General features: G+C 34.1%; 1 protein-coding gene across 5 annotated transcripts in view; it reads right to left on the bottom strand.

The window, feature by feature from the left end:
• Positions 1 to 10,675, bottom strand: part of Hace1 (HECT domain and ankyrin repeat containing E3 ubiquitin protein ligase 1) — a 169,160-nt gene that overhangs the window by 76,443 nt on the left and 82,042 nt on the right. For 3 of the 5 annotated variants that reach the window (XM_023722341.1, XM_023722344.1, XM_023722343.1), the window contains 2 exons: positions 2,199 to 2,312; positions 325 to 1,693 (listed from right to left, as the gene is read on the bottom strand). The exons of 1 other annotated variant lie outside the window; for it this stretch is intronic. In XM_023722341.1, coding sequence (XP_023578109.1) covers positions 1,591 to 1,693; positions 2,199 to 2,312 — 217 coding nt within the window. In that variant the 3' untranslated portion in view covers positions 325 to 1,590. Of the gene's footprint in view, positions 1 to 324; positions 1,694 to 2,198; positions 2,313 to 10,675 lie in introns of those variants that run through there. One more of the 5 variants, XM_004637452.2, reaches the window with a different exon arrangement.

Genomic DNA, 10,675 nt, shown 5'->3' on the forward strand with positions numbered 1-10,675 from the left:
CGGCCCTAATGATCACTTCTATAATTAAAAACCCCAGAATTTAAAGCATTAACTTCAGTTACTCAAAATAAAGCATCTGATACCCGCAAGCTGGTGCAAGAGCCAGGGGTTCGATCCCTGGGCCTGATGTGTGGCCCCGTCCCTGCCCTCAGGGAGCACTGAGACAGGGATTGACACTGGGCATGGTGCTACATGCCTGCAATCCCAGCTCTTGGGAGGCTGTAAACAGGCAGATCACTATGAGTTAATCTAGCAGTGAGACCCTGAACACCCTGTAGATCCTTCCCTAAAATACAAAAATAAATAAATAAATAAAATAAAGCATCTGAATCTTAATTTCAGAAACATATTTTTAAGAAATTCCATTGTCTGTTAATATATTCTTAATATTCTGTTAAAAAAGGCAGCAGAACAGGACTCAAAATAACCAAGAAAAAACTTTGTACCATTTGGCTCCTGTTATTTTCAATGTATAGCTCTCGACTAAATGTCACTTATGCGAAAATATTCATATATCATTCTGTCAATAATGACATGGGATTCTATTAGTTTCCAGAAGCAAGGTCCTAAACATTACAAATGCTTCTGGTAGCATTCCTACATGTGTTCCTACCTCTGGCAAATGTGTGTTCTAAAACTCGTACTGTGACTGTCTAAGGTATCTTTTCAAAACAAAAACAAACAATAAAACTCATTAGACCACCCAAAAATTTAAAGCCCCAATGATCTGTATTATGCATTATCATTTGTATATAACATTTTAATAACAAAAAACAATTTTAAGAAATAAAACATTACATATTTAAATTATCTGTACATCAGATTACTTCCTCAAATATGTTACCAGAACTCACACATGAATGTCATAAAAATATGGAAAAGTATCATATTTAAATTTTACCTTAATTTTAAGTTGAAATAAGGCATAAGCAAAAACACAACATGTACATATGGAAACTGATCACTGAAAGATGCTACTTCATATAATATAAGATTTAATATATAAATTACATGTCATTTCATCAGCTGTTTAGTCACATCAGTCTAAATTTTACATTATATATTAAAGTACTAAAAACCTAGAAAATCATTGCAATATAATACAATGTGGGAAAATACATATCTATGGCTTTATACACAATCTAAATTAATTCATTCTTTACAATTGTTTTTCAAATATAAATCATACTTTACATGCAGTAGAACATACCAGCTGGATGTCCTCATATATAGGAAAATAAACAGAAAAATACACTTTTAACAAGATAGCTGCATACAGAGGCAGAATGTAAAATAAGATTTTGCCTTAACACAATCTTGAATAAGATTTAAGAAACATGAAAAAAGACACTTTATACTATTTGTAATTAGCAGTTTTAAAAAATATCTGTGGTAGTTTTCTAATTTTCTAATTGTATCACAGAATATAAAAGGAAAAAGAGAAAAACAGAAAACCTGATTCTTTATGAATTTTACACATCAGCTCTGCCTATGGGTTGCATTTAGGCTACTTTTCTGTTGACAGTTTCCTAAATTGCTTCTGCCACTCTGAATTGTGCATCAGCAGTCAGATGAGTTTTTCAGGTTTCATTATGCCATTGTGTAACCATAGCTGCCACAGTGCAGTGCCACCAGGAGTCTGTCCTTTAGTATTTCTTTGCTTGGGTATTCAGGTAATTTGAGCATGTTGATGCTTTAAAAATAATATATGCCATCATTAAACAGAAAATCTATGAAATTTCTGATTGTTTTATCTAGTAATGAAAAAACTCGTAATTAACATAAAACTACTTTTCCAAATTTGCATTCAAATTGGAAAACCCTGAAGTAGTATTTAAAAAGGGGAAAAATACTGCATTGCACTTTCAGCATGCAAATGTAGTGGAAGAAAATAAGTTGCTTTCAGCTTAAAATAAGTAATAGGGCAATTTAGCTTGACGTGATGGTATAACTCAATAATATTTACAACTGTAACTTTAGTGATTCTTGAACCACATTCAATTAAATTTTGGGTAGGTGAGGTTTTCCCCAAATATTTTCCCTACCAAAAAAGAAGGAGCAAAAATTTTAACGTACTTATCCATCCGAAATGCTGATTAGAGAACATAACTGACATCTTTAGCTATAAAGTAGTTTGACCTGTGTTCATTGAAAATTAACCCAAACAATTCAAGATGCATTTACATAAACTAACTTACCAGGTGCTTGAAGTTGGTAAAAGATTTGGAGTATATGGCACAGCAGCAATTGTAAAGTTTTGCAATCCACTTCCACCCATGATATTAGCAAAACCACCATGGGGGACCCTGGAACTAAGAGTTTATATCTTAATTTAACATTGTGAAAGGAAAAATCTTTGACAGCTACATTTCAATTTCTAAGTCAGGATTAAAATATACTTAACTTGAACAATGACAAGATGACATTTTGGATTCTGCAAAACTCCCCACGCATTCATGCTGTGTCCTGACCAGTTAGCAGGCTTCCACAGACATACACCTCCACACTGCCATCAGCCATGTTACTCTGGACTGGCTCAGGACCTCCTCTACTTTGTATACAGCACAATGAATTTATACTTATTCATTCCTACAGAACTAGTGTGCTTCCCTACTGAGCTAGAACTGACTTCATGGCCCCAACATGTCATATTTATCTCTGTCCTCAAAGGTTAGCAAAATGTCTACCGCCATTAACGATCTGATGAATAAATGAATGATTAGCAACAAAGGCTCTTACATATCATATCCCAAATGGTTTACCCTCTTCATAGAAAATGTCATGGCTCAAAATGCTTTCTGCTCTGGTTTTACCTCTCACAGTGGAAAACTAGAAAAGTCTTTAGATTTCTCTTTCCAGATATTCAGAATATCAAACACACTTTTCTAAATGTCATGTAACAGACCACAGGAAGACCAAAAGTTGATGCCTAATACAACACTAGAAATTGTCACCCTGCGTATAGGGCTGTGGAGGGTGTAACTACAACTTACCGAGCTCTATACATTTGAAAGTAAATTATTATTTCAAACTAGTGTGTTATGTATCAGGACTAAGCAAATCCTGGGGAGAAAACTGGTGCTTTTAAAATGAGGCTGTAGGCTATGGATTTAACTCAATGGGACAGTGCTTATCTAGAGGTGCAAGGCCCTGTGCTCAATCCCCAGGACTGCAAAAAAACAATAATAAAATAAAACAAAGGACCAGCAATATAGCTCAGTGAATTTCACATCTGCTTAGGCAAGCACAGGGACCAGGGTTTGATCCTAGCACCACATACGGCGCTGGCCCCGCCCCCAGGCATGCTGAGCCTGATGAGCCTTAGCAGCAGTATAAATAATCCCAGAGCTCTGGAGGCTGAAAGCAGGAGGATCACTACAAGTTCGAGCTGTATACTGAGACCCTGGATGAATAATTTTAAAAAATAAAAATAAAATATTATGTGGTGCTTTTGGATAAATCTGAATGATGACATGTAAGTATTCTATGTCCAGCTATTAAATACATTTAATAAAAGTATAACTAGAAGTTAAAATGTTTTCTAGCATATAATACAAAGTATAATTCAATCTACTTTTTAAAAATGAAACTAAAAAAAAAATGATGAACCTCACATATCCCAAACGTCATCTCTTAAGTGAATAACAAAGGTGCAAGCACACACATTCTGCTTTTATTTTTTTAACTCACATAGCTCATTAAGTATCTTATTTTGTTCTTTCTTAAAATTAGTATATTTGTGGTACATAATGATCACATTCATCATGTAGAGCTGTTACATATTCTTACTCCTCCAACTCTTGTCCCTTCCCTATTGCAAAAGTTCTAGCTCCGTTTTTACATTTATGACCTAAGTATAGAAATCAAAATGGTACAGTATTAGTATAAAGACATGCAGACAAATGAATAAAAGGCAGCCCAGAAATGATTTCTTGCATCACAGTTAAATCACATTCAACAAGAATGTCAAGAACACTTAATGGGGAAAGGGCAACTTATTCAACAAAGTATGCTGGAAAAACTAGATGGGGGTTGGGCCCTTACTTTCCACTGTATACATAAATGAGCTTAAAATAGATCAAATACCTAAACAAGAGTTAAAATTATAAAACTCTTACAAAAAATACTGAACAGATTCAGGACACTGAATTTGACAATGATTTCATGGCTATAATACCTAAAGCACAGCAACATAGAGAAAACAGAGTTGGCTTTTATCAAAATTAAAAACTTGCCCAATTATAGGACACTATGAATAGAATGAAAAATCAATCAATGGAATGGAAGAAAATATCTGCAAGTCATTGATCTGATAAGGGACTGATATCCAACATATATAAAGAATTCAAACAACAAGAAAATAATCTGAATGAAAAAAAGACCAGAAAACAGCTTTCTCCAGAGATACACAATGGCCAATGGGCACATGAAAAGATGCTCAACATCACTCATCTGGCATGAAATACCAGCCAAAATCGCAATAAAATACCACTTTACATCATTAAGATAATTATTTGTATTAGACAAAAATCTCCAGGAAATAAGTATTGGCAAGAATGAAGAAAATTTGGTAGCAGAAATGGGAAGGACAAGGTCCCAAGTTCAAGACCTGCTACCAAAAAGAATCTGAAATGGAAAGGGTACAACCTCTGTGGAAAACAGTGTGACAGTTCTTAAAAAACTAGAAATAGAAACAATTTCACTTAGGGGTTTACATTCAAAAGAAATGAAGGCAGACAGACAACAAACAGTTGCTAATCATGTTCACAGAACCATCATTCACATTAGCTAAAAGGTAGAAGAAATCCAGGTATCTGTGGGCAAATGAATGGTCTTGAAGAAAATACACTAAATGCAATAAGCCAGTCACCAAAGAACAAGTATTGTACAATTCCCCTTAGATGAGATTCCTAGAGCAGTCAAATTCATAGACATTAAAAAACAAAAGCAAACAAACAAACAAACAAAAAAAAAAAAACAAAAACAGTGCATGGCAGAAACTGGAACAGAAGAAATGGGAAAATAGTCTAAAAGGTTACAAGATTTTAGTTGACAAACATGAAAAATCTAGGAGACAGATAATAGTGATGGTATAAACAACAGGACTATACTTATTGCTACAGAATTACAGACTTTAAAAATGGTGTAAAAAGTAACTTTCATGCTAGTACTATTTACTGCATTCATATACAAAGTCTCAAAAATGGGACAGGACTTTCTATTTTAATCACTGACATGTACATTTAGAAGGAGGGGGAGCTTTCTACTCCATCCAACGTAAGAGAATCCCTAAAAACAGTCATTTTTGGTTTTGGTTTTTTTAGATGGGAAGTAGTCTGACTGCTAATAAATGCTTTACTGATAAAAAAAAATTCTCAATTACTTTAATAATCTCAGTGAATATTAAAGAATCTTTACCAGGCATGGTGGCCCATGCCTGTAGTCCCAGCACTCAGGAAGCTGGGGCAGGGAGATTACTGTGAGTCCAACGCCACCCTGGGCTGAACTACATAGCAGACCCTGTCTCAAAAAATACTAATAAACAAACAAACATAAACACAACACACACACATGCACGTTCTTGAATCTTTCTAACAAAATATGAATGCATAAGTAGCTCCTACTTGGGGAAAGAGAACAGCTGAAGAAGAACTGGATATATATGTTTGTAAACCAAAATAAAATTCACTGTTAGTCTCTGTAAAATTAATCTTTGCCTAAAAAAATCAAGGTTACAAAAATGAAAAGGGAAATAAGTAAGCTATCTTGTATTTTTCTTTTTAAACATTAGAAATTGAACCCATGGGCTCTTGTATGCTAGTCAAGCACTCTACACTACGCCATATATATCCCCAGTCCTGTTTAAAATCTTGTTTTCATATTGTTTTTCACATTCTGTAGGGATTTAAAGTTTAGCATAGCAACGATCGATGGAAAATACCTGTTTCATGTTATGTCTAAGGTGTTTGATATTCAGACAGATAGTGATGTTAAGCTCAACTGCCTATGAATTAGAGAAAAAGAAGGGCTACAAGGATAGCCAACATCTTGGCCCCAGCCATTCAAGGTCAGTGAGGACTAAGGACATAAGAGAACCTGTATTGTAACATCCTGTAACTCAGTGGTGTCCCAAATTTTCTGATCAAGAAGATTATGGGGCCACAGAGGAAAGTGATCGACAATGTAGAGTGTGCCAAAAGAGAGTCACATGGAGAGAAAACATTCTCTGGCTTTCACAGAGAGCAAATTGGGCAAGCAATGGCTGTGACTCATCCACATGGCTAACACTGACAAAAGATCTACAAATTGTTGTACAAGTTTTCAGGGTAAATCTTGAGGGGATTTGACTGACCTCGTCAGATACAAAAGTTACATTTCATGTTACATAGGTCTTGCTTTATCTTCGTCTTAACCATCCAGCAGGAAAGTATAAAAAGAAGGTATAAAAAGTAAAGCCATATTAATATGCTGAGCTGTAAAAGGCTCAATTCAACAACTTCTGACATTGCCAGTTCTGTGGATAACCCACTACTATTATGGACTACTGGACTATATTGGATTACTTTGCTGAATTTACACACCTACAATATCTGAATGACAATGGAATACCCATCTCTGACAAAACTAAAAAGGGGGATATAAATGAAGGACCATTTTGTAGTGAAAAAAAAATTTAAGCTACTTTCTCTTAATTCGATGAGAAGATTTGTACTAATAGTGTTTAGACAAAATATCATATCTGCACCTTATACTATGAATAACTACTACGAAAACAACAATATGTAATGTATTAATTATTGTAACTATCGTACTAACCTGTTTTGAACTGTCTCAATGTTATTTCTCAATAAAATTAATATTAAAAAGTAAAAAATAAAATAAAATAAAATGTTTTGAGATAGGGTCTATGTTGTCGAGGATGTCTTTAAACTTAACAATCCTCCTTCCTGAGCCTCCCAATAGCTAGAATTATAGGTATTAGACCACCAGACATGGCTTGTTCTAAACTTTTTTTATAGAGGTTAAAAAAGAAAAGTAAGTATACCACTTCATTAGGACAAGAAGGCAACAAGAATCACACACTGATTCCTATACAGGATTAGTTCAAGGATCCTACTCCCTTTCCAAAAAATGTGGATGTTCATGCTCTTCTTTAATATAGCAAAGTATTTGCATATTACCTGCATATATTCTCTCATATATTAATATAAGAATATTTTAAAGTATACTTCAAGTATATTTTTATACTTCAAATAAATATAACTTAGTTGTTCTACTCTTGTTTATGCAAAAGTGTCAAAAAAAATCTGTACCTCTTTGGTACAGACAAACATTTTATCCAAAGTATTTTTTAGGGTCCGGGGAGATGGCTCAGTGGAATAAGTGCTTCCCTGGCAAGAACAAGGGCCTGCTTCCCAGTTCCGCAAAAAAAAAAGAAAAGAAAAAAAATCCGAAGAATTTTTCATCTGTGCTGGGTTGAATTCATGACTATAAAACCTAGAATTACTCAGGAATAGCTATACTAATTTATACACAGACAAATCATTAATTTGATCTCCTCTATTTTTAGGAGCAATAAAACAAACTGGTAATCATTTAGGATTACTTTTTGTATTAATTCTTGTTTCACAATTGGAACACATTTGATTTCTCAGTGTTTGTATTAAATAATATGGAAAATTCTTTGCCTATGCTAATAACTGGGATCTAATGTAGAGGAAGTTAAGGTTTAGCTAAACTGAAGTTTGTGCTCAAGTACAGGACTCTACTCAATGTTCTAAGTACATACTTCTGCCTGAGGTTGCAGCTTAGCTCTGTGTTGTTTCCTTGCAACTTACTTTGCTTCTACTATTTAGCCACATCCTTCACTATAGCACAAATGGATGTGCCTTACTTTATAACTAGACAAGAAAATTTTTTTCAGCATTACTAAACAGTAAGAGCACTGTATTACTCTACCAAAGATATTTTACCAAAGCAACAATTTAAGATATTTTATACTAAAGAACTTCAGTCATTATTTTCTGCATTTGAATGACAAACCAACCAACTGCAGAGAAATTATAACAATTCACTAGGTTTTGTCTGTTTATTGTACCAGGGATCGAACTCAGGACCTTATATTAGCTAGGCAGTCACTTATGCTGCTGAGCTATCTCCCCAGCCACTAAACAGTTTTGAGACATAAATCTTTTAGGAAAACAAACAAGCCCTACCTCATAACCTAAACCAAAATAAAATCTAGATGGCTTAAAAAGTACACTATGAAAACTATTAAAACTACAAAAAGTCAAAGAAAAATTATAGATGCATATAATCTTGACTTTATAAACACTATTGAAAGATTACTGTTATAAGTTGTTCCCAGATGTCCCCCAAAGCCACCTGTGGTCCGAGGTGGGGCTTTTTAGATGTCCCTGGATGTAAAGCGTGTGATACTGAGACCAACGCTATGTGATTACTAAATTAGCCGACTGACTGGTTTGGCATAGTTCTGGGTAGGAGTAAGGGTACTCGACCCTGGGTGTGAATACTACCCACCAAGGGCAGGTACACTAGGTAATACATAAGAGACAGAAAGAGGGCTAATGCTGTCACTTATTACTTTCTGCTTGCTGTTTTGCTGCCTTCTGCCCACCATGAACTGCTGCTCCTCTGTGAGGCCTCTCAGTCAGGCTACCCTGCCTGGAGCCAGCCAATGAACTGAAACCTTTACCAACTGTGCGTTAAAAACCCTTTTTAACTCTGGGTACCAGGTATTTTGGTTCAGCAACAAGAAAAGTAACTAAGACAATAACCAACTTGGTAACATAATTCAACCATGTTATTAATTAAAATTACACTGAAATCTGTATGCTAATAAAAGTTATATAAGATAATAAAAGATCTGCAGTTCATGTTGCTAATGTATAAGGAGCATTTTTTTTTCTTCTTTTTTTTTTGCAGAATGAGGGATTGAACTCAGGTCCTTGGCAAGCACTTATTCTACTGAGCTATCTCCCCAGGCCCTATAAGGAACACTTAAATTGAGCTTTTTGTTTGTTTTTGAACTAACTGTAGAATGGTGCACAAATAATAAAAGGCAATTCATACTACACAAAAATTATATAAGAATAAAAATGAACACACCTAAAGTTGATTTTCAAAAAGAGTAGTAAATCATCTCATTCCCTGCTAATCTCAGTATCAGTACCTTCTAGAATGTAAAGGGACCATATATATAAATGTCATAAAAATTAACATACTTTGTGTATGTGTGACATGAAGATTGAACATAGACCGCTGTATATCCTAGACAAGTATTCTACTAAGCAACTATACTCCCAGCCCAATGCTGTATACTCTTATATCCAAAATTTGCCCTTCTAAGAATTTATCCTATATAATCAGACTGTGTCTCAAGGATAAAAGCATCAAAATCCCTTACTTGTACAGCATTATTCATGAACAGAAGTTTTATCAATAAAGACTAAGGGAGGGCCATAAATGGAAATATGCAAAGCCATTTGAAAAATGCCACTGATCTATATAAAATAATCCACACACAAAAAGTTTTAAAATAGGTACAATGGTTTAAAAAACGCATAAGTTTACTTACAGGGAAATAATTCTAGAAGAATAACCAAAATGTTCATAGTGATAGATTGAGATTAGAAGTAATTATTTTTCTAATCTGAATTGTGTAACCTTCCTATATAGAAAATATAGTTAAACTCTTTTTACTAAATTACCCAAGTTTCTGAGTAGATTTTGGTACCAAGGGGCAAGAAACAGATTGTTTAATCTTGTGTCTATAACTTATAAACAATCATGATTTACTTATCAAATTAAATATACAGTATGACTTGAACAGTTTTTCTACTTATATAGCTAAAAAACTAAGAAAATAAAACAAAATATTAGTTGTGATTATCTCTAATAGCAAGATTATGTATTAGTCTGCTTCCCTGTTGCTGGGATACAATACCCAACAACCATAACATAAAGGAGAGATTTAATTTGGTTTATGGTTTCAGAGAATCAAAGAATTCAGTCCATGGTCAGTAGGCTCTAAGGCAGAAACACAATGATAGAAGGGCACAGCAGAGCAAAATTGCTTAGCTTATGTCAGCTAGGAAGCCTAGGAGGACAATAATTCCTGAGACAGGGACCACGAACCATAAATACTACATAAGGCCAGGCAGGCATTCAAGACCCAATCAGATAATAACCAAAAGTATAATTTACTAATCTGCTAGGTGCCTCTTAATCCAATTAAGCTGGCATACCATAATTAATGCTCACAGATTAATTATTGGGATTTTCATCTTTATGCTTATACTCTACTTTTTTAGCAGAGAAAACATTTATTTATATATCTATTGAACATACATTGTTATAATCATGTTGAGGACATGTAAAACCGGTATTAAGAAAATTTTAAGAATTTATCCTTTAAAAACACATATTAGAAGTATTATCAAATGTAAGACTGTACCTCTCAGGTCCTTTGAGAGTGCAGCTGGTTAACTGCTTCAGGTAAAACTAAATGCAAGGGAATACCCTACTTTTAAGATAACAAAATCATGGTCTTTAAAAAATTATAAATGTATGTAGGGACTTAAAGTTCAACATATCAATACTTGATGAAAAGTACCTGTTCCTTATTATGCCTAAGATGTTTGATATGCAGAGA

Source organism: Octodon degus, unplaced genomic scaffold, assembly GCF_000260255.1.
Source record: "Octodon degus isolate 3935 unplaced genomic scaffold, OctDeg1.0 scaffold00090, whole genome shotgun sequence".
NCBI lineage: Eukaryota > Metazoa > Chordata > Mammalia > Rodentia > Octodontidae > Octodon > Octodon degus.